At 41.9% G+C, this 24,089-nt stretch overlaps 2 protein-coding genes across 11 annotated transcripts in view; both read left to right on the forward strand.

Moving 5' to 3' along the window:
* The first annotated feature begins 127 nt into the window (after positions 1-127).
* On the forward strand, positions 128-22,045 carry klc1b (kinesin light chain 1b). Of its 10 annotated transcripts, none has more exons than XM_017424272.3 (17): positions 128-239; positions 6,509-6,779; positions 6,986-7,216; positions 7,787-7,868; positions 8,075-8,303; positions 8,389-8,476; positions 8,890-8,991; positions 9,416-9,589; positions 9,999-10,098; positions 10,960-11,012; positions 11,245-11,312; positions 11,437-11,545; positions 11,670-11,678; positions 11,915-12,067; positions 20,002-20,126; positions 20,829-20,889; positions 20,981-22,045. In XM_017424272.3, exons 2-17 carry the CDS (start codon positions 6,531-6,533, stop codon positions 21,053-21,055), a joined length of 1,908 nt encoding a protein of 635 aa, XP_017279761.1. In that variant the 5' UTR covers positions 128-239; positions 6,509-6,530; the 3' UTR covers positions 21,056-22,045. The 10 variants fall into 10 exon arrangements, with proteins under 10 accessions (XP_017279761.1, XP_037829622.1, XP_017279763.1 ...); XM_037973694.1 differs by having other exon boundaries at positions 11,915-12,040; XM_017424274.3 differs by having other exon boundaries at positions 7,790-7,868.
* A 1,148-nt stretch (positions 22,046-23,193) lies between these two features.
* Positions 23,194-24,089, forward strand: part of ptk7b (protein tyrosine kinase 7b) — a 71,918-nt gene continuing 71,022 nt past the window's right edge. Inside the window, exon 1 of the mRNA XM_017424333.3 lies at positions 23,194-23,735. Within this exon, the coding sequence (XP_017279822.1) occupies positions 23,639-23,735 (97 nt within the window). The 5' untranslated portion in view covers positions 23,194-23,638. The remainder of the gene's footprint in view (positions 23,736-24,089) is intronic.

Consider the following 24,089-nt stretch of genomic DNA (forward strand, 5'->3'; position numbering starts at 1 on the left):
TCTTTTTTTGCTTTCTGATTAGTCCAAAAATAATCCCAATTTAAAAAAAACAACAAAATTTGTCTTTTTCTTTTAAAAATCTACATATTTCTTCTATGTCTACACAGACTGCAAAAACAAAACATTACGTCACTGTTCGCAGCGTCAGCCGCAAAGGCTTCTGGGAGAATTTTTGCTGCGTTGGAGACATTTTGGATTTAAAGGGGCTGAGCGGAGCTAGCCGTCGGTCCTAGCTCTCGGTAAGTGAAATTAAAAACCAAAAAATTACACACCACTCCAGGCCGTGTGTGCGAGCGTGTGTCCGTGTGGCGCTTTTGTCGAAGAGCTCTCGTTTGGGAAAACGTCCGTTTGGCGCTTCGGAAAGCGGAAGCAGTTAGCTTGGGAGTGGTGATGCTAACCGGTTAGCTTAGCGCGCTAACGCAGCCGCGGAGAGGGAAAAAAAACACGAAACGCGAACGGCATGAAGTTGGCTGTGTCAGGTTGAGCGGAAACTATCATAAATATGCAAAACGTAATAAAACGCATAGATGGTCTAATATTAAGGCTTGTTGTCAAAGCCAAACCCAACTGATTGTGGTTCTAAACAGCTTTTTTTGTTGTCAAATTATACACTTAATGCTGCTTTCCAGTAACGAGTAAATTAAAAATAATACGTGACGGTTGTGCAGGGTTGCTAACATGTAGTAACCATGACATAAAATAAACACTGAGCATGTTGTTTTGTCTTACACCTGCCTTTTTAAACCCGTGTTAACATTGATGTTTGAGCAGCTGCATAGTGGAGGGGTGGTTGGATCACATCAGCGGCTCTGCCACACCCTCCCCGAGCCCGGCTCTCCTTTGTGTCTGAGTCTGAGACGGACTCCGTGTTTGGATCGATGTTTGTGCAGGAAACCGAGCAGGAGATCATGATCTGTGCTGGTGTCAGGCTTCATCATCTCTCAGGGGCTCATTCTGTCTTCCTTTCTCTCCATCTTTCTTTCTTTTAACGCAACCACTGCAGCAATTCATTCCCATTTGCTCTTTCTTTTCTGTCCTAATAAAGGAAGAAATTACAAAAGATCACACAGTATTTAAGCCGGGCAGGAACTGATGCTATTCAGTTAATTCACCATTGAAAGATTAGTGGGAGAAAAAGCAGATTTATTTAGACATATAAAAGAAAAAAAACAAATGCAAACAGACATGATGTATTATTAATGCAGAGTTTATTATACTCCAAAAAAACAAAGCTAAGTTTCCCGAGTCCTCATTTGAGGACTAAACTGAGATTACTTTAGTCTAAATCAATGATACACACGTTTTCCCTTTAAAAAAAAAAGAGATTGCTAATCTCAGTGGAATCTTCCTGGTTAAATAATTGAAAAGGAAGCAAATGTTTGCTAAATCCTACCCCTGTTTACCTCTTCATATAATTATGTACAATTATTCTTGTTTAGTCTACAGAGCAACTACAGTGTTCCACTTTCTGTTGGAGTTAAAATAGTTAACAGCATGTGTTTTTTATATACTGCTTTAAACGTGTTTTATGGTTTCTTTTTAGAAGGCTCCTCATTGTTTCCGTTACTTTAGCTCTCCCCTCAGATCATTCTGTTTTTATACCTATTTATTCTGGTAACAAAAAGTATATTTTAATAGCAATGTTCTCGATGAGACACAGATTATTTCAGACAAGCAAACGCGACACTCCGATGGACCAGAGCCAAAGAATAAAACAGAGATTTTATTCTTTCCTTTACTATTGTATGACCTTTGAATGTTAGTCATCAGTCTTGTCCATAAAAGTCCCACGTTAAGTTACAACAGCAACTCTTTATTCCTTTATTTAGATTAAATAAATATGGTTAAGTCTGAATATTTAATCCGTAATATCTCTACCAGAAGAGATAGTTTAATCCTTTCAGAGTGCGTTTATTTCCCCCTCAGATTATCAGATTATGTGAAGTTTTTCAGCCTTTAGATGTGGTGTCATCGAGGTTATTCCATGTTAGGATGGAGGAGTCAGGATGGAGGAGAGGAGCAGCTCCCTCCCTCCTCCGCACTGTGTTTTCGTCCCGCTGTGGGCGGAGCCTGACTCCCGGCGTGCACCCTGAGCTGATGCTGGTGGTTCTGACGAAGCAGTGGGAAGGTCACACTCATCCTGCAGGCAGCTCCCATCCTCCTCCTCCTCTTTCTCCTCCTCTGCACCATCATCACTCGTTACTCCTCTTAATCTGGCTCCACTTCCTCTCGCTGAATCTTAATTAAAAAAATGAATAAAAATCACTGGATTAGGACAGTTTTAGTATGATTTGCTGGAGCAGGAGCCATTATTCAGCTTTTCTTCCTGCCGAGATTCGAGGCTCTGGTCTGAAGCAAAGGTCTGGCTTGTTTTTTTTTTTTTTGTTGTTTTTGTTTTAAAGGGTGCAGCAGCCGAAAGCATCGCTGTCCTGATCCTGTCGACTTTTATCAGCCATTTGGTAGGATAATTAATGAGGGTAAACATTGTTTTAAGCTACCATTTTGATGATTTCTTCTTATAATGGCTCGTTCATGGTGTAAATGCTGACTTGGCGTTCACGCTTGTTTTCCTATTTATAGTTTGTTTTTTGACATTAGCTCCTTCAGCCATGTTGATCCTTCGTGGATCAAAACGTTCAGGAGATGGGTGCTGGGACTTTTGGTATTTCTTAAAAATAATTAACTTTATTTACCTTCTTTACAGTTTCACTGGAGTTCTGTTTTAGCACATTTCAGGGTTTAAATTTTTGATAATTTTAGGGTTTATGTACTGTTCTGATTGGAGCTTTTCTGCCGTGTTTTTAGCTTTTATCTACTAATTTTCTAATCTTAACTTTTAGCTGCAGATGTGCTAATTTTAGTCTTTGGCTGTGGTTTCACAGGTGTTATGTTTTAGCTACTGGTTTTGCTATTATAACCTGTAGGGAATGTTTTCCTGGTTTTATGTTTGACCTGCTGTTTTGTTGGTTTTGTCTTTTAGTTAATGTTTTGCAAAATAATTTTTTTAGTTGCCGTTGTGCTCGTGTAAGCTTTTGGCTTTGGTTTTGTTGGTTTAGCTTTTGTTTTTTATGTTTGATGGTTGTTTCAGCCTCTTGAACACATTTTAGCAGTCACGCTGAATGGATTTTCACAGAAAATTCAGATTTTTTTTTTGGTTCGTTTTTTGCTTTTCAACCTTTTTACCTGAATGTGTGAAGATTATTACTGTGAAACCCTTTTCTGTCGAGCTACATTTACTAAATATCCCATCTGCTGCAGAGACCCAGTGAGAGGCAGAAACATCTGTTCAGAACCATTTTGTTTTTTCTGTGTCTGTGCTGTTTGCAGAATAAAAGGGCAGGGCTTCAGCTAAAGGGATTTGTTAATAAAACTTTATTTATTCGCCTGCGTTTACTTTGTTTCTGCTCACAGTTTATCACAAATTCCTGAACCTGATAATGAGAGCGTTTGAAGACACAAAAAAGCCTGCATCATGTGAATATATCACGCTGTTTAATGTGTAACTTGTACATAAAAAAGTTCAGTGTTTTTTTTACAGAAAATCACTGTTACCCGTGTCAGCAGCAGCAGTGAGTCGATTTAATGAAATCTGCTGCGTTTTTCTGTTACAGTTTGACGTCATTGGCTGTTTTATTTGCATATAATCTTCATGAAACTTGAGATGTAAGAGAGAAAGTGAATGGCAGCATCATAGCTGTTGGACTTTATCTCCTCTTTAAAGACTCGGCAAACATTAACTCCCGCTGTCTGAAGAAAGGAAGTCTTTGTTGGAGGCGTCGGAGCGTTTTACTTTGGGAAGGATGCTGCCTGACGCGAAACGTTCCTCTTTATTCTCCAGCCAGTCGGCTCTTTTTATCCGTACAGGTTGTTTGGCAGCCGAGTTGCTCCTCAGGGTAATAAACTGTGTGATCTGTAAACGTTCTTGATCATTCAAAGAGAACGTTTCGTTAGGTGTTCAGAGGAGCTTCGATGTCAGATCTGACGAGAGAGAAACGGTTGACTTGACTTTAGTGAGACCTCACCGTGTAGATAACGTTCACATCTGTAGTCTGACTATAAATGAGCTTCAGACAGTGAAAACACTGTTAGAATAATCTTTTTATCCATGCAAACAAGAGTTCATTTGTTTGTAGCATTCGGATGAACTGTTGGCAGCTATTTCTGCTCTACAGGCGGTTATCAAATGAATGGAGTGTGAACTTTCTGGTCTTTTTATATTTGATGCACAACATATCTGCATTTCATGATGACTTACAGAAAAAAATGTAAAGTTTTAACTCTTTAGAGCTTCATTTAGGATGCAGTTGGGTCTGCGTTTGATTAAAACACCCAAAGGGTTCACAAATCTCTTCAAATTTAATTCAGTTTATTTATAGAGAGCCAAATTACAACAAAAGTCGCCTCAGGGCACTGGATAAAAACCTAAGTGGTAAATAAAAGAACTATATAATCAATAGCTGTTAGGATTTAGGGGAATAGCTAAAATTAAGGCAACAGTAACTAAAATCTAAGGCCCAGATGACACAGCTCTGGGTTTTTTCATTTCCAAACGAGCGATGACACGTTTGTTATCCTGAATGTAATCGTTCTCATCTCGAGACTGTAGGGTCTGCGAGTTGAAATACAAAAAAATCACAGAAACGACGGCAGGTTGAACGTTATTTGCGGTCACGGCGTCACCGTGCGATTGTGTAACGTTTTTACAAACAACGCCGAGGAGTTTAAAACGTTTCCTGGAGCTCATTCACGTGTAAACTTTGCTTAAGATCAACAAAATTGTTACAGTATCCAGTTCAGTTCAGGTTCTGTTTTGGGTATGGAAATTGAAATTAGAGATTTAATTGATCTCAGACTCGTCAATAAAGAAACCGTAACTGTGCTCGTCAGACGTCACTGTTAAGATAAATTATATAAGCCGTGACTATCTTTATTGAGTTTCTGGACGACGTCATCAGAAATATTAAGTGTTTTCAGTCATTTGGAGATGTGATCCTATCTGCTGTGCGCCAATATCCACAAGAAATCTGTTTTATTTTAATTCTTTTCACCAATGTCCCCTTAGGGGTTCTCTCAGAAACATGATCGACTGTTTGTGAGACAAAAATTCAAAGATTTTAAGATGCCTCTTCAGCGTTTACACAGCGTTCACACATTTGTGTAGTGGCTGAAGAGGCACACTGGTTTATTATATATCACCACAGATTCACATTAAAACTAAAAGTATAACTTTCTCAGCTGGTGTGTTTTGACTGCAGTCCTCCTGTCTTTAACAGTTTAGCTGAAATGCAGAAAGTTCCAATTTAACTTTGTCTGGTTCCAAAGGCGTTGTCTTGTTTTTGCGCTGGCATTTGGACGCCGCAGCCGGCGGTGATGTGTCTCTTTGAGTCATCGCTGACCTTCGGACTCTGAGTGGAAAATGTCACATGCGCCCTGCTCTCGTATGATAGAAAGTCAGAGGCCTTTCCTCTGATTCGAGTGTCCTGCGGTGTCCTGCAGCGCCTCTGCGCCACGCAGCGAGCTGCAGCCCGAGCTCATCATCCTGACAGTCGCTTCCTTCAGTAGCTTAAACGATCCTGTATGTATTTAATTCTCAGTTTTCCAGCTTGTGTGTTTCCAGTCCCAACATGCAGCTCCGTAACTTTCCTAAAAGAAATGCTGACCCACAGGGTATCGCTGAGGTAATTTAACCCCATTGTCTCGACTGTAGAGGGAAATCACGAGGAGACTTCCTCTCACAGCCATCTCATTGTTGGAGGATGGTTCTGTTACCGGAGCTCAGAGATGTCATGGTGTCTGTTAGCGTCACCGGTAGACACTGATATCTTCTTTTATTTCGTACAAAGACAGAGGAAAAATAAAGCTAGGACAACAAGCACAGGTAAAGGAATGCATGTCGCCCGCCACCTTTTATGCTGGAGTTTTAAATAAATAAATAAAAATTAAGATCTTGTGTTGAAGGGATGAAGTTGTAGCCGTTTTGGTCAAACCTTGACGTTACTCATCTGTTGAGGATGGCTCTCAGCTGCTAACGCTTCAGACTTTACCTCCATGTTTGTAAAATCAACTGAGATTTAGCCCTTTTTTTGTTTGTTTGTTTGTTTCCTACAGACATTTGGAACTGGGTTGACTCCAAATAATGTGCATGCGATGATTACTGTCAGAGATTTAGCTGCTGTTTTTGCCAATTTTAGCTTTTAACTACTGATTTTATTAATTTTGTTTTGCTTGTTTTATCTTTAACAGTTAAGTTTCAGCTTCAACAATTCACACATTTCTGGATTTTTACAGAAAATTCACATTTTCCTTTCCTTTCCTTTTCAATCTTTACAGGAACGCTTAAAGATTATTACTGTATCACTTTCTGAGAGTTTTACTAAAATCCATCCAGTGGTTTGTGAGTTATTTTGCTAACATGATCAAACATTTTTGCCCTTTATCTTAAGTGGTGGGTGATAAATATCCACAGTTTGTCGTTTTGTCTGAACCTCCTGCTCCATATCTCCTCCAGGTTTCCCTGAGCTCCAGAGAACATGTCGACCATGGTGTACCCGCGGGAAGAGAAGCTTGAAAAGCTCTCTCAGGAGGAGATCATCTCCAACACAAAGCTGGTGATCCAGGGTCTGGAGGCCCTGAAGAATGAGCACAACTCGATCCTCCACAGCCTGTTGGAGACCATCAAGTGCCTAAAGAAGGATGAAGAGGCCAACCTGGTCCACGAGAAGTCCAATCTGCTCCGCAAGTCGGTGGAGATGATTGAACTGGGCCTGGGAGAAGCACAGGTAAACAAGCTAAAGTTATGAGAATTAAAACTGGCAAAAAAAGATGAGGAACGTAGCATGTTTTCTGTACGTGTCGCTGCTTCCTCATTCTGTTTTCAGCTTGTGTGATGACCATGATTCACCCAGAATCAGACCAAACGTGTTCTCCTCTGCCTTGTTGCTCTTATTTACCCTCTCATCCCAAATTTCGCTGCTGTCCTCCTCAGGTGATGATGGCCCTGTCCAACCACCTGAACGCCGTGGAGTCTGAGAAGCAGAAGCTACGCGCCCAGGTGAGGAGGCTCTGCCAGGAGAACCAGTGGCTGCGCGACGAGCTGGCCAACACCCAGCAGAAGCTGCAGAAGAGCGAGCAGAACGTGGCCCAGCTGGAGGAGGAGAAGAAGCACCTGGAGTTCATGAACCAGCTCAAAAAGTACGACGAAGACGTCTCACCCACTGTAAGTAAAACATCACCACCCTGCAGTCAGGCTGATGTATTCTGAAGCATTTTTGTAATGTTTGTACATGACTGGGGTCTGCAGCCTTTACAATCAAAAGAGCCAGGCTAACAAGCTATTCTTCTGCTATTTGTACCAACATTTTAAAAGGTTTGCTGCTGTTTGTTGTTATATTTAAAAAGTGCAGTTTTCTAAGAATGAGCCGCTCCAGCGGGGCCCTTATTGATGGTGCAGCAGGAACGAGTCTCTGCATTTTCTTGTCATATTCTTGATGACGAAATGAGTTTAATGAGCCGTTTCCACTTCAGCTGCTTCCATCAGCAAGAGGCTGAGGTCCTTGATTTGGGACTAAAAGCAACTTTCTTTACCATTTTCAGCTTTTAGCTGGATTTGAATGGATTCTAACAGCCTAATTTACAGATCTGCATATGTGGTGTATACCATTATTTATTTTTTATTTATTGTTTTATGATTTTCTCATCTCGATCTCTGATTTGAGGCACAGTTCCTGTTGGTTGTGGTTCTCGTTTGTTGATGATTCTGAACGGCTGGTTTATTTTGTCCTATCAGCAGGAGGAGAAAGACAAAGAAACACCGAAGGACAACTTGGACGACCTCTTCCCCAATGATGAAGAGGATCAGGGTCAAGGAAGTAAGTGCGGCTGCTTAAAGGAGCTCACCTGGTCTTGATGAGTCTGATACCAAGACTATGTAGAACAAATTATACAATATTGCATCCATTTTAGCATTTAATTGATTAATCAATTAAGTCTTCCAGATGTAGTCAGTAATTTAATCAGGTCAGAGTGTGTTTGTTGGTGTATAAGCTGACTCTGTGTTTGGTTTTGTCCCTCACAGTGCAGCACCAACACAACAGCGCGGCTGTAGCTGCAGCCCAGCAGGGCGGCTACGAGATACCGGCTCGCCTGAGGACCCTGCACAACCTGGTGATCCAGTACGCCTCGCAGGGCAGGTACGAGGTGGCGGTGCCCCTCTGCAAGCAGGCTTTGGAGGACCTGGAGAAGACCTCTGGACACGACCATCCTGACGTCGCCACCATGCTTAACATTTTGGCCTTAGTTTATAGGTCAGAAGACAAACTTTAGGTTTTATCATCGTTACTTTTCGTTTTTGTTTGTTTGATAAATTTGTCTTCTCTCCCGTAAATGCAGGGATCAAAACAAATACAAAGAGGCAGCTCATCTGCTCAACGATGCGCTCTCCATCCGTGAGAAAACCCTGGGCAAAGACCATCCAGCCGTAAGACTCCTCGCTTATATAAACTGTTTGTTTGTTCAGAATAATTGATCTGCAGAGAAGCAATGTCAGCTCAGTATTGTTTACTGTGCTGCTCAGTCATTCGAAGTAGATTTTCCTGTTGGAGTAAGGATTTTTTTTTTGGTTTTCACGTGACTTCTCAGCTCGTGACCTGACAATCAGTATGGACTGAGGCTAAAGACTCTTACATAAGATGAAAACATAGAAGCCAGTTGAAGTTTTACTTTTGAAACACAATGTAAATGTGCTCATAAGTACTCTGCAGGCTTTTCAGTTTGCCTTGTGTGTTTCTTTCTCTTTACAAGGAGCTTTACCTGCCTTACAGTTTCAGAAAAGCAGCTTATCCGAGCAGTACGCGGTCTCTGGTTTAGTTTTCTGTTTCTGCGTGTTTCCAGGTCGCTGCAACGCTGAACAACTTGGCCGTGTTGTACGGGAAGAGGGGGAAGTACAAAGAAGCCGAGCCTCTGTGTAAGAGGGCTCTGGAGATCAGAGAAAAGGTGGGTTGGATCCCAGGACTGCGTCAGCTGACCAGCCGACAGCCCGCCGCCTGAACCCGTGAACATTTGGCTTGCTGTAATAAAATGATTAACTGCGACAGTATTTCCAAAAATGTCACTTCTAACCATCATCCGCTGTAAATAGGAAGGGGAATTAGAGGTTTTAATTGAGAGCAGAGCTGAAAATAGATGGTAACCGTTGGAGAGAGGTGAGGTTTGAGATGTGATATGAGAAATGACTGAACTCAGCAGAGAGCGACTTTCAGCCTGAGAGCTCTGTTACGTCGATTGATGAGCCGGTCTTTTATTAGATCTCCTCAGGAAGCAGCACCGGGATGCGTAGCCACCAAAAAGACATCAGTGAGCCAGAAAGACACAGTGACATGTTAACTCAAGACATTTTGTGTTTGGATTATATCTCCAGGTCCTCGGGAAGGACCACCCGGATGTGGCCAAACAGCTGAACAACCTGGCCCTCCTGTGCCAGAATCAGGGCAAATACGAGGAGGTGGAGTATTACTACTGCCGCGCCCTGGAGATCTACGAGTGCAGGCTGGGCCCCGATGATCCCAACGTGGCCAAAACCAAGAACAACCTGGTAAGAAAGAAGTTATGCTGCGTGTTTTTCCTCTTCCAGTCAAACCTCTTAGCTTTCAGTATCACTGACGCTCGGAAACACGATCTCCATGGAGCTGCGGCTGGAACAACACAAACCCAAACTGCTGATTCTTAAAGGAAACAACATTACTGGAGTGTTTTGTTCGCTCTGCACAAATCTCACCCTATTCAACTGATGTTTTTCAGTTAATGCGGTCCTTGACTTCACAAAAGAGACTGATTTCTTCAGGTTATGCAAGGCAGCGCCCGACTGATGTCATTATCCCTACAACAAAATGGCTATAACTCAGTTTTACAGATATTGGGCTGTAGAGAGAGGCCCATTTTAATTCACTGGGCTCATTTAATCTGATTCTAAAATGCACTTTCCCCCTCTGTTTCTTCTTCAGGCATCCTGCTTCCTCAAACAGGGGAAATACAAGGAGGCTGAGATCCTGTACAAAGAGATCCTGACCCGTGCTCACGAGAAGGAGTTTGGATCTGTGGATGGTGAGGCCTCATAGTGGGCGCTGGACTAGTTCAGGTGGAGGGTCAGCCTTAAGTCACTGAATACATACAGTTTAAAAAAAAAAGAAGAAACTTGATCAGAAATCAGATTTTTCTGTTTTCCCATGTGCTGCTTGTCTCACGCCAGCGAGCCGAGTCGGTGATGGACAGATGGCTAAAAGCGGTCTTCATCAATCAGAGGACTCGATTACAGAAACTTTTTGAAGAAAGGAAGAGTTCGCTTCTCTTTCGGCTTCAGATCTGCCTTTTTTTTCAGCTTTAATCTAAAAACTAAAATGGCCTCTTAGAGAAATGTGGAGCAGCAGGTTGTGCTCATCTCTTTTTTTCTGACAGGCTTATTTTTCATGTCGCTCTGCAGTCGTGCTCAGATTTAAGCAGTGAGTTGAAAGCGATGCAGCATTTAGCAGCACTAGTTAATGATAAATGTCTTTTTGTAGTCGGTACAGTTCACTCACTTGTATTTATGCCTAAATCATACAGATTGCCTTAAAAAAGCAATTAGTTTAAGATAATCTTGTTGTTTTTCTTTTGGTTCATATTGTATCACCAGGATTCTCTTGTACCCCTTCCTCTGGTTATTGTTTACCATTTTTAGATCTCCCTTATCATTTCATACTTTAATTTATTTGAAAAAGAATCTGCAAATTGTTTATAACTGACTGTTAATCTAATAAAATTTATTTATACTTTTAAGAGCGGTGTTGAACACTGTTATGTTGTTTGAATTTCATTCATTTGGCATTTTTAAGTCTTCGCTTCGCTTAGGTTTTATGAAATCTGCCGCTGAATAAAGGAGGCGTGTTCTTGTGTGATGTGTGGATCATCTCTCCTGTCTGTCTGCAGCTGAGAACAAGCCCATCTGGATGCACGCAGAGGAAAGAGAGGAAATGAGCAAGGTGAGATGCGTCAACAGAAGCAAAACCTTGTGTTTTGGTTTCTAATTAAGTGTTACGACAACGGAAAATGAGCTCGCCTCCTATTGTAGTCTCCAGACACACGACATAAGCTCCAGAGGACAGTTGATTGTGTTGTGTGAATGCAGGAAAACAAAATGCACCCAATCCAGTTGTGACCACAACTGCCCTTCATGTGTTTTTCTTCTTCCTCTGCCGTTTGATTTACTTCCAGGGCAAACACAGAGACAACACCCCGTATGGAGAGTATGGTGGCTGGTACAAGGCCTGCAAAGTCAACAGGTGAGACGAGCTGGAGACTCGTTTTGAGTCAGATTTATAAGCATTTAGAAGCGTTAGCATTTGCCTTGTTCAGTTCAACGTGAGCTTTGAGTAGAATGTGTCTGAATGTGTCTCCTGCGTGCAGCCCGACGGTGAACACTACTCTGAGGAACCTGGGCGCCCTGTACCGCCGGCAAGGCAAACTAGAGGCTGCTGAAACCCTGGAGGAGTGTGCTGTGAGGTCTCGCAAGCAGGTCAGCTCATCCCTGCATACAAAAAACTGTTTCTGTTTTTGTAAACTCTGAAACATGTCCCCGGTGATAGAGAAGTAAGTCTTGTGTTGTTTCTTTCCCTTTTCCCACACTGCTGTGGATCCAGAGCAACACAGTAAGTGGTTTGTCTCTGTTAGCTCCTGTAGAGCTTCCACCTCTCCCCGCCCTAACATCACTCCCATCAGCCATTTAAAATGTTTGCTCGTCTCTGGAACTATGCTTTGAGTGCATTAAAAGGGACAGGAAACATGACACCACTTTAATTTCCTCCCCTCCCCACGTCCTCCAGCCGATGTCTGTGTCCGTGCTCGTTCTCATTGCATTTGTGTTTTGCACCTGTGTGCGTCACAGGGCATCGATCCGATCCACCAAACACGCGTGGTGGAGCTCCTGAAAGACACAGAGGGAGACAGGCGGAGGAGCAGAGACAGCCTGACCAGCGTTAAGTATGAGAGCGGCTCTGAGACTGGCGAGGAAGTGAGTATGGGCGTGGAGTGGAACGGGGTGAGTACACATCCACTGTTGTAGAATCAGCACGGCCAGCGGCCTCTCTGGAAAAACCAGGGGGTGGTAGTGATGCCTGGTGAGTGAGGGCTGGTACAGTACGTCATTCTACATTATACTAAAAGAGACTGGTGCTTTATTTTAACAAAAAGAGTCAGGAAGCTGATTTAGACCAGTGGTTCCCAAACTTTTCAGCCAACAATCAACAGAGGTTTGCAACCCCTCCTGTTGCTGATTAAAGTCTGGAAACATCGCAACAAACGAGATCTTAATGATAGCACTACCTGCTTCAACAACCCCTGAGATGATTTCTGTCCTGAGATGTTAACATTTATAACCTTCTCAGCATTTCATAATGAGATCGTATCGTAATTGGGTTGATTAGACTGGAATCTGGATTTGTTTTGAACTGAATTTGGACTTATTTTTGCTGTAAAATACTTTGGAGACGGCTGCTGTCGTGAATTGTCGCTGTATTAATAAAATTTTCACATTAAGACCTGAAAGTTGATGCTTTCATGAAGCCACGTCTTGGGAACCACTGATCGAACGGCTCGTGATGTCTCGACCACGGTCACGTTTGACGCCACATCCATCACCACAAGAAGAATCTGAGTGGCATCAAATTAAAAGCAAATTCCAGGCATTTTTCTAAATCATTTTAAAGGTCTCCTGTATCTGTACCAGCCCATCTACTCCCTAAAGCACAGCCACACCTTTTTATCATAAAGTTAACCTGAAAATAACTTGTAGCAGATGTTCAGCTGATTGAGTGTCCTGGCATGCTCACCCTTTTTGTTTTTTTTTTTAGCTTCACAGTTTGCTTTGAGCTACAAACCCACGTTTTTGCTGTTTATTGCTTGGAACTGAATGTGTTGTTTGGTTGTTTCGCTGCAAGTGAAACGGTAACAAAAAAAGGCACACGCTCAGGCTCTGGCACCTTGGCAACCTGTTTAAATATTGACGTGCTCAGGTGGCACTCAGAAACACCGCCCGACTTGTTTCCACTCTCGGGCTCAGCCGACGTGGTATTCGGTGTTCTTCGTGCTCGTTCCTCTGTGTTGGAGCTGAAACCTGACACTGAATCTTTGCATTTTAATAAGAAACACCTTACTGGGTGTGGTGGCTTTAAAAAAATAAAATAATAATAATAAAAAAAGCCCTCTGGGTGATGTTGGGTAAGCCAGAGAAGCAGGATTGTGATGTCAGAGATGCCTGGGCCTGTGCCTCGCCTCCGACGGCGCCGGTCCACACATGCATGAGCCGGCCTAACACTGTGTGTGTTTTCACACGGCTCAGAAGCACCTGTTAACCTGATCTCTGCTGCTCCCTCACGGTTCTGTGTGAATGTGAAGGCTTCCGTTAGCAGCTTCCTCAGCCTCGCATGTGCTCCCATCACAAGGAGATGTTTCATTGTCCCAGTGGTTCTCGAACTTTTAATGCTGCATTTCCAGGCTCCCCTCTGCTAAGTAACTTAACTGGAACTGCACATTACAAGGAGATAAAAACGACTGGATTCAGACACAAAAAACAGATGATCTGATTTATTGTTTGCTGTAAAGTTTCTTGCGTCGTCTGCAAGAACCGTGTGCTCGACGTGGCAGGAACTAGAACAAAGTTTGTTACGGCCGTGCTTCACCAGAAACTCAAACTTCAGCTCCAGCAGAAAAGCAGTAATGTCGACATTTCCTCATTAACCTGACAGTAGTTGTCGGGACACCTCGCCTCGCTGCAAGAAAACGTATCGCTGTTTTGTTCTCGCGGCTCCTGGAGAGAGAACAGTTTTCTCCCACAGAAAGATATTTTCTATTCCTCCAGTTTAAAGCTGCCTTTTTGTCCACATCGGCATACTGCTGCCCCTCCTGAGTAAACCGAACGGCCGGCTTAGCAGCGTTTTCCAACCTCGACGGTTTTCGATCTGGAGGAGTCGCGGCTAAGAGATAAAACTCTTCCCTCTGGGCTCCTCGGCACTCCCGTTCAGGTCACGGATTGGCTGACGAGTCCCGGCAACGTCTAAACATTAGTTCCACAAATTAAAAATGAAATAAAAACAGAGACCAAACCCACAGTTTGAGAACCACATCATCGCAGCAAAATAAGTAACACTCACAGAGAAAATTAGTCATCTATCTCGTGCTTTTTGCTATTTCTGAATTCTAACCGTGTCACTTTGACTTGTGTTTACCTGTTTGACTAAAAGTTTTTAACAAATTCCTTCCATCCATCCATCCATCCATTCATTTATTTATTTATTTGCAGATTTATTTCTCTGAATGAGAAGTTTGATTCAGAGGGAAATTTTGTCTCTCTCCTATCTTTGCTTTCTGCTCAGAAAATCTGTGACAGAAGCCAAAATGTTTACATCCTCCAAAAAAAGGGACTCTTTAACAAAACTCTGCTGTTTTAAAGTTTAATAACGTAGTTGATGCTAATGCTCTGTTTCAGGATCTCAACCAGTGAAGCTAACTGTGTGACGTGATCACTGTTAACAACACTTTTCTGGTTAATTATCTGTATATTTTCTGTCTTTTTTGTAAATGCATGATTTAACCTAAAAGAGCCGCCTGTCTGCAGCAGCTTTTTGTGCTCTCAGATTTAATTCGCCGCCTGTCGAGCTTCATCTTCTGCTTCTTTTCCCTCCTTTTGTTCATCACTAACCCGTTTCTTTGTTGATTGCTTTTGCCTCGACAACCAATCAGCCTGTCAATGAAATTTCCTCTCCTCAGTCAGTGGATTGTACTCTTCCCCCCTTCTTAAACTCTCAACACGATATTCTCAGATGGGTTAGTATAAATAGGGATGATTAGGATTGTGTGCATCACGGTTAGATCCAAATTAGAAGGATTTACTTTGTTTATTAGTGTTACACAGATTAAAATCAGATTTTACGCTGCTTGAGGTAGAATCTCACTGAGCTGCAACTGTTGGAGACTATTTCACGGCTCAGTATTACAAGAAAATGGGCAATTATTTTAGTTACAGTCTCACTGAATTCTGTTTATGACGAGCAAACCTGTGGCCACGTTCTGCGCAGCCAAATTTATTTGCTGAACTGTGTTTTAGTCTCACTTTGGTCCCACCTCGACATGCCGCCCCCGCGTTTATGATTTAATCTGCTGGAGCACATGTTAGAAATTAAGCTAAGCAGATTTATTTATATACTTATTATTATTTATCAACATGGTTTTTAGACCTGACAGAGAAGAGCTCCCGGTGAAGGAGTTGGATTTAAGATGCCACGCCAGGTTTAGGACGCCTGCAACTATTCAAAATTCAAATTGACAAGACTGCGAGCCTCTGTGACTCAAACGAGGAAGTCGAGAACCCCCTGCGATTGTTTCGAGACGTTTTAGAGACTTCACAGCCCAGTGAGATCCTACCTTCCTAAGGTTTCTGCACACCTCAGCGTCAGTGTTACACGAGTGTAGCTATTTTGGAGTCGGTGACTGCAGGTGTCTTGTGTCTGCAGTGCACCGTCAGGAGGAAATAAAGAGCTGAGTCACTGAGGCTGCAATCCACTGCATCCCTGACCTGATGCTTCTGGGGCAGCTTTAATTTTTCATCCAGACGTTTCCTTAGCTTCACAGAAACATCAGGTGTAAGAGAAGTGTGTAGTGGAAGGTAACTCAGGTTTGTCAGAGCAGTGAGGTCTAGTATAGGAAGCCCAACAGAGCTCCTAATCTCACCATGTGTGCACTTTTTTGTCCTATTTTTTTGTCTCTTTCTTCTCTTTTATCAGGCCTAAGCCATCAAGATTATTCCTCCATCATTCTCTCCTTCCCCTCCGACACAATAACAAAGGGATGTGTGTTGTTCTTCCCTTCTGGCCTCCTTTGTCTCAACAAATCAACAACAGCTCCTCCTCCGTTCACGGTGGCAGCGGCTCTGAAAGCTCCCTCTCCCTCCTGGTTGTCGTCTCTGTTCCACGTTCAGCTGCTGGGACATTTGGTCTTCTCCTCTGTTCTTCCTGTCCTTCTCTCTGTCCTCTCCTGTCACTAACAAGCCTTTCCTTCAACTCTTTCTCTCACTTGACATTAAAAGAAGTCGCTGTTTGTGTTTCTGTCCCTGTGAGGAAGTCACTTGTTAGTTATTTTCTTCTCTACATCACCCACTTGGACTTTCTCATCTGGGCAAATTAGATTTGTTTGTACAGCTGGAGAAGTTGATGATTTATTGGAAACGTTAAGGCCTTGTCCACACGGAAATGCAGTTTTTTCTAAAACCGTCCTTTTATCTGTTGTTTCTAAAAGTATCCTCATCAACGCAGCGCTAGAAACGTCTTCATTCACGTGGAAACAGAAAACTTAAAGAAGAGCACGGTCTTGGAAAGGTTGCATTTGGAGCCTAAAAAAACAATGTTTCCGTGTAGACGCAAGGCTGAAACGATAAAAAACCTACTCACGTAAACCGTTCCCTAAACAAGAAACAGCAGCCTCAGCTTTGCATGTTACTTCTATTCATGATTCAGGAAACATTTCTAAATGCCTTTCATGCTGGATTCCAGCCTCATTAGGACGTAAAAAACTCACCCAGGACGTTGACGGTTTTGGTGAAATCTTCGGGGGGTGTATTAAGATGCAGCGCGGCGGTTCTCCTCATCTTCAGGCCTGCTGGATGAGGAGCGATGAAGGGTGGATATAACTGAAGTCCTCCTTTCATGCTGCTGATGGAGTTTCCTCCTCAGCAGCGAGGCGGAAGCAGATCACAGACCTCTCGTTTATTTATCGAAGTCTGGCGGATCGTGACAACGTCGTGGAAACAACTCGGATCCCCGGGTGGCGCATGGCTTGTGCTGCGACGGTGGCCATCAATGGTAGCGTTGTTGCAGAAAACTGAGGCGAGTTCTAAGAGCGTCACGATTGCCTTCGCACCAAAGGAGAGCGAAGTTCCGTTTTAGAGCGGGGTCATCATCCAGTGTGACACTTCCAGCCAACCTGACGTTTAGTTGCCAGCTCGGTGCCTGTGTTTAACCATCTGTTATCTTTGCTTTAATTTGCATTTTTCTACCTTTTTTTAATTTCATTTTTTTTAAACTAATGCCTGCAATCAAGTGCTGGAAATCCAGTTAAGATACAAATGGTACCGTAAATAACAAGATTGTATCGCTTTGTTGGTGAGGGGAGAGAAGGGAACGTTGCCAATTTTTTAATTCAGATGTTTTAATTAATTTTATATTAATATTGTTTACATTTTTTAAGAAGCTTTTTAATTTGTCCGTGGCTGACTATAAGTGCGGTGGTTTGTTGTGAAAGTCTCGACGATGCGAGATGAGACGAAGCTGGAGGCAGATTTGCTAAATCACATGAAGCGGTGGTTGCCACGGTAACTGGCCACCGTGTCCTTGGCTTTACAGCGTTCATAAAGGCTCATTTCCAAAAGGGAGTGGGTAACCTCAGTGACGTTTATAAGGATTTCAGATTTATGGCCATAAAAACCCTGAATTGCCTCGATCTGCAGGTGGAGTTAAAGCTAACATTGTAATTTAGCAATGTGGAGTTTTTTATTTTCCTGTAGTTTCAAAGTGTTTGTGTATGTTTCTGTGCCCTTTCTCACTATGGATACAAAGCTTAATGGAGTGTTGCCATTTTTTTATTTTTTACACGGTTGTTGTAAACATTGTCACTTTGGTGGATCGTAATTGGTTTTTTTTTGTTTGGGCACCAAACGTAAAGTGTCTGCTCCTCACAGTTTAGGTGTTATTTACAAGGTTTAACAAACTGAATGTGAATGACCTTAACACCTGATCAGACAACACCAATTCCAAAAAAGAAACACTCGGATGTGTAAAATGTAAATAAAACCAGAATGCAAGTATTTGCAAATTTCATAAACCCATTTTTTATTCACCATGGAGCAGAGTGAAAATGTTGAAACTATGAAAAAAAAGTAGTTTTAAGACGGCAGCACGTCTAAAATCAGTTGGTAATCTGTCAAATTAAGATTATTTCAGTATATTAGCTCAGTCAGACACCTGCAGTTTCGTCAGCAGGAGTTTGATCCGTTTGGATTTTCTTCCGTCGCTCCGTCCACGTCAGAAACAAATATTTTAACAACTTCACACTTTTCTTTGTTTCTCTGTTGGCTAATTGACATGAAAAGTCTGTTTGAAAGTTATCTCTTCTTTCACAAGACAAAAACAAACCGAGAAGCTGTAGAGACTCAGTTTGTCCCAGATTGGTGGACCGGTTCTGTGGGATTTTCCCACTGAGGAACTTTATTCTGAAATTCTTCCACTAACTTTATAGTTTCTGTCAGGCTGGTGAACCTCTGCCCATCTTTACTTCTGACACATTCAGCCTCTAAAAACAACCCAGTCCTCTTACTGACCTGCAGATATTTAACCTAAATATATACTAAACGCTCCTCCAGATGATTCTTTTACTTTTACAGCCTTTTGTTGCTCCTGGAACAACTTTTTTGCTGCCCTAAAATTCAAAATGACCTATTTTTCCCCCAAAAGCGGTACGACTTTATCATTTAAACATCTGATATGTTCGCTGTGTTCCGTCTTGAATAAAATACGAGTTTATGAGATTTTAAAATGTTTTAATCTACATTTTGCACATCATTTGGAGTTGGGGTTTTTAGATTGGAGTGTGTCCTCCAAGCCTTGATTGTTCATTCCTTTCACCGAGTCTCATGCAACTCTGAACAAACAAAAAAAACTATATATATAGTGTTCACACAAACTTGTTGTGTTAGTGGAATGCTTACTTATTTATTGAACTGTTTATTCTTGACATATATATATATATAAATAAATATATAGTGTGACTTCTGTTTCCGTAAGTGGAAGATCCTGAGCGGTAAAGTCTTTAAGCACTAACTTAGTAAGTAGGACTGCATTCTAAAGAAATATACCATTCTGCATTGTGAAGATTATTGCATCAACATCTGTTGGTATTCTCCAATAAAGTTTTTCTGTTTGTGAAAGTTGTCCCCCTTTTTGTCTTTCTGTCCTGCGTCAAACGGAGACATTAAACGTAAAAACCAGAGGAAAGACGTTCTTTGATGCTTTGGGTTCTTGGCTCCTGAAATTTACCCACAATCCCCTCCTGCTGGCCGCCACCCTGTAGTGCATTACAGCAGAAACAGAACATAAGTTTAACTTTAATCAATTACAAGACATTTTTATCACCCCAGCAGCCGGTTTGTGATTATAAATAAATGGATGGATGGATTAATTACTGATGTTTTCAACTGATTTTGAACAGAAAACTTCAGAATTTGGCTAATTTTAAAGATTATTTTCTTTATTCTGTGATAATTCTAGTTTTTTCTTAATTATTGATGCTTATAACATGTAACCCGAAACGTAATGATGGTAAATGTTGATTAAACTTTTCAGTAAAGTTCAGAAAACCAAAACTCAGATTCTGTTCAGATTCACAAAAATAAAAATACAAACAACGTCATTACAGATGCTGAAAAGCTGTCTCTGTTAGCGAAATATCTCACAAACCAGCGTTGAGTTTAATGAAACATTTACAACTCAATAACCTGGAGTTAATCCTGTTTAAGATGGCCGCCAGAGCCAATCAGCCTTCCCAAACACACACGTCTATAACTCCGTCAGTTTTAAGGATGTTGAGCTAATATTTGGAGTGGTAGTAGCTGAGAGTCATCCCCGACAGATACTGAAAGTTTTACATCATTTTAAGGATTTGACATTTGACGAGATGGCGTGAAATGTGGCGGGCGATATGCATTCCTCCAAGTAATGCCAGGACTTTATTGAAGCTGTAAAAATGTTTGTTTTGCTTTAATGAAGACAAATTATTTGTTGATTATTTTACTTTTTTCTCCGTTTGAAGCGATCAGATTCTGTTCAGCTGAACCAAGCTGTGCAAAAAAAATACATTTATTTGCACAAAATTAAATCTTGTTTATTTTCAGTGGTGAATCATAGTTGATGAGTGTGTGTGCGTGCGCAGGACGGCAGTGGAGCCCTGCAGCGCAGCGGCTCTCTGGGGAAACTCAGAGACGTTTTGCGTCGCAGCAGCGAGATGCTGGTGAAGAAACTTCAGGGGAATGGACCGCCGGAACCTCGCAGCACCAAGTAAAAACTGCCGACAGGACAGCAGCTTAGCTTGGAAAACACTCGAGTAGCTTCTCATGTTAGGACCAGAGAAATAACATTTTCTGTGAAAAAGTAGCGAGAATGCTGAGATCTGAAGGAGCCGAAACTGAGCTGTTAAAGCTAAAAGAAGCAGAACATGAGCTAAAAGTGACACAGTAACTAAAAGAAGTCTAACTAAAATCTAAATATTGATTAAAAAGTAGCTAAATCTAGAAGCTAAAAGTAACAAAAGGCTAAATGCTGGTGTAGATTCTGTCTTCCAGGACAAGATAAATTAAAAAGTTAAAAAACAAAAATAACTGGACTTTTATTTTGTAGCTGAAGGTTTAACTTTTCAGCTCTGAATTTTGAGTTGATAAATGTCTTCAGCTACAGAATAAAACTTCAATTGTTTGTTTTGTTTTTTAAATCTAAGGGCTATTTAGAAACTAAAATTTGCAACAGGCTAGCTAAGAGCTAAAGTAGTGAACGGGTCAATAAAAGCTAAAAGGAGCCTTAGAAGAGGTGGATTTTAAAGAGAATAATGTTTTTGTAAGAACTGAAGGGATCTAGTTTTATTTCTGTGGGGAAATACTTGGAAATAAAGTTTAAATGTTTTGAAAAATCTAAACGTTATAACGTTTCGACGTATAAAACAACCAAGTCTTTATTCAGGATTCTGTCTTCCTGTTTTTATTCCAGCAGCATGAAGAGAGCCGCCTCGTTGAATTACCTGAACAAAACGAGCGACGACTCATTCCAGGTGAAACTACTCTCTGAAAGTAAATCCCTTCTCGTCCCGTTTCTTCTCCTCTGATGGATGATGAGCCTTTTTTTTGTTTCCTCTCCGTCAGACTCGAGGAGGCGGTAACTTCAGCGTGAGCCGGGGCCTGAGCTCCAGCACCGTGGACCTTTATTCTGGAAACTGAGCCGCCTCCGCAAAGATGGCCGACAGCACTACCGCGCAGCATCAGCACCTTCGTACTCCACGGACCTGGCAGCCTCCGATCCAAACACACGTTCAAGGACTTCAGCATCCGAATAAACGAGTCGTTTGTTTTTGGTTTCTGCTTCTCTTTGAATCCACCTGCTGCTATAAACTCACCTGTCGTGGTACATTTCCCTCCCGTTTATGACTCCTAAATGTGCCATTTCTTTTATTAGTACATAAACCTAAAATGACTTTTGTAGATTTTTATATCTTCCAAATAAAAACAAACCCTAGATGAGGTGCCATGTTTGCTTGCTCTGATTCAAACGTCTTTTATTGTCCTGCCTGTTGAGATTTCTGTCCTGAAATGTAAAAAATGTTGGTTAAAGCTTTGGGAAACAGGGTGAAATGATTCTTCAACTGACATATTTTTAAGCCGTGTGACTTTTTAGATGTCTATTTTTTAAAATGTGCCTGTAAGAAGCTGCTCCTCTGCAAACGTGTTTCTGTTTTTTTGTTGTTTGTTTTTCCTCGTTTTAAATTTCATGGCGGCGGAAGAAAACGCATAAAACACTTGAGGCTTTTTGGAAACCAGCATGAGAAGTTTCCACTTTTTAATGTTGTGATAAAACATGAGGCCTGGATTGTTTGATTGCCATGCAGGATTTAAACCTCGAACATTAGGAGGTTTTTGCACAACTCTCAGGTGATTTATCACATTTTTAACGAAGCTCCTCTAAATAACTGGAATGTTGTGTGATAATTTGTGTTTTTTATTCTCCCTTGTTTTAAATAAGCTTTTATTCTTGGTAAGAATTTTAGACTGTAGTCGGATCTTAGGTTCATAAATAGGTTTGATCAGGGGTGTAGAGTTTAACGTGCTTCTATTTAGGCTTTATTTTCTGCACAGTTCGTCGTGTAGTTAATGACTACAGTCTGAGAGCACTTTCTCTTATCTGGATCCTTGAATAAAGAATAATTTCTGTAACTGATTCTTGTCTTTCTTTAAAAAATACAGGTAATGTTGCTGGTTTGGAAATCTCCCCAGCAGCCATTTCTGCTCCAGAGACAATCATTCACTCACTCATACTTAGGGACAATTTAGAGTTATGTGTGTTTTTGGTCTGTGGGAGGAAACTGGAGTACCTGTGCACAGACCTTCTTGCTGTGCGGTGACAGCCCTAACCACTGCCTCACCGTACCGCTCTACCATAACACAATGGTTCCCAAAGTTGGGGTCATGACCCCTCTTTGGATCCTTAAACTTGCCATAGCTGTCCTATATAAAACAAAGAAATCATAAATTGATGGAAACACTTTTAATAGTTATTTAGGTCGTTTGTTATGACTTTTATTTTAGCTTCAACCAATAGTTGGGGTCACAAGTCTCTGCTTCTGTTATTCTGTTGGTCAGAAACTGAATGGTTTGGGAACCAAATATTAAAGATAATTCAGTTCCAAAATATTTAAGTCTTTTTAATTTTTATTTTGTTATTTGCATCAAATAAAAGGAGAATTTAATGTAAAAGGATCAGTTCTACATTTAAACCAGAAGGTCGCACTGTTGTTCTCCTTATTCCGGGTCAGATGTGAATACCGGAAACAGCAGTGAAGGAAAACAGGGAATGCCGTCAAGTTACCGGAAGTACCGGAAAATAAGGTTACACTGTGTTTCAAAATAAAATGTTTTTTGTTTGTTTGTTTTTCCTGTTGCAGAAGAGTAACCCTAAACTGAAGCGTTTTATTTTGTATGATAGCACGAAAAAAAAGTTATCTTACATGAGCAAAATGCAAGGAAAAAAAGGTAAAACGCTAAAAATTAAAAACAATAATTATCGATAATCAAGATAAAAAATGATTTATTTGAGTAACAGATATCCCTAACGGTAAATAAAGCTAAAATAAATCCAAAACAAAAGGTTAGGAATGTGTAAATGTTTAGTAAAATTGCTAGCTAAAATGCTAGCCAACCGCTATTTAACAAGAGAAGAAGGAAAAAAAAACAAAGAAGAAGAAAATGCTAACATGTAAAAAGCACGCGCTTTGTAGCGTTTATTGTTAAATGTTTAAACAGGAACTCGAGGGTCTTATTTCCTCGCTCTTGACGCGGGTGGAAAGAACATTTCCACGGAGGAGGAGGAGGAGGAGGAGGCGAGTGGGAGGAAGACAACTTGGAGGCGAACTCGCTCCTGGTGGAAGAAGGCGGCGGAGCTGGTCCCGGCAGTTGGCGGCTCTGGGTTCGCGGGAGACGCGGCAGCGACGCGGGCCGGGTTGTAATGAGTCACGGCGGGGTAAAAGCCCCCAGCAGCCACCGCTTCGTAGACCGCCTGGAAGTTTAAACTTCGCTTCAAACTTTCGGCGGGGGCTGAGCTCGTCGGTTCCCCCCGCATGCTCCTGCCTTTTTCTCGTTGAACCAGGTGAGCAGGCCGTCTGGCGTCCGTCCCCGGGAGGAGCTGCGCAGGAAACCCGGCCGCTTTTACCTGCCGACTCGCCCGGATCTACCGCGGCTTTGCCTCGTTTTTTGTTCCGCGCTCCGGTTTTCCTCCTACAAGCCGCCGGGGAAGGAGCACCGGTCAGCGGGATGGACGTACCGGGAGGGAGCCAGGCTCGGCGGAGGGGAGGCAGGAGGAAAGCCTCGCTGGATGTGATGTTCGCTGTTGGCTTTTTCTGCTTTCAAGGTCGGTAACGAGCGGCTCACAGCCGGTTTAATTCACCTCTGAACAAACCTCGTTGTTAGTTAACTGTTGCAGCTTTAATTCTGATTTTAAACCTCGGTTAAACAGAGGAAAACGGTGTTTAATGTTAAAGAAGCTGAGCTGAAGTTTGTTGGAGGATTGGGGGGGAGGAAGGGGGTGCACCCCTCCCCCAATGACCCCACTTTTGGAGAGAAAGGGGGGGGGGGGTAACTGAAAACTTTGTAAGTGAAACAAGATGGTGGATTATTCTAGCCTCATTTTAGTCTGACTGAAACGTGAACCACAGGAGCATCTCTGAGAGAAATGTGGAGCAAAATGAACAAATCAAATGTTGAA

Source organism: Kryptolebias marmoratus, linkage group LG22 (assembly GCF_001649575.2).
Source record: "Kryptolebias marmoratus isolate JLee-2015 linkage group LG22, ASM164957v2, whole genome shotgun sequence".
NCBI classification, from domain to species: Eukaryota; Metazoa; Chordata; class Actinopteri; order Cyprinodontiformes; family Rivulidae; genus Kryptolebias; species Kryptolebias marmoratus.

What these genes read in the sequence shown, in the direction of transcription:
- klc1b (XM_017424272.3), top strand. Translation starts at nt 6,531, where the DNA reads ATGTCGACCATGGTGTACCCGCGGGAAGAGAAGCTTGAAAAGCTCTCT. An exon ending in AAGGCCTGCAAAGTCAACAG is followed by an intron (nt 11,313 to 11,436) that starts GTGAGACGAGCT and finishes TCCTGCGTGCAG; the next exon opens with CCCGACGGTGAACACTACTC. An exon ending in CGAGCGACGACTCATTCCAG is followed by an intron (nt 20,890 to 20,980) that starts GTGAAACTACTC and finishes CCTCTCCGTCAG; the next exon opens with ACTCGAGGAGGCGGTAACTT.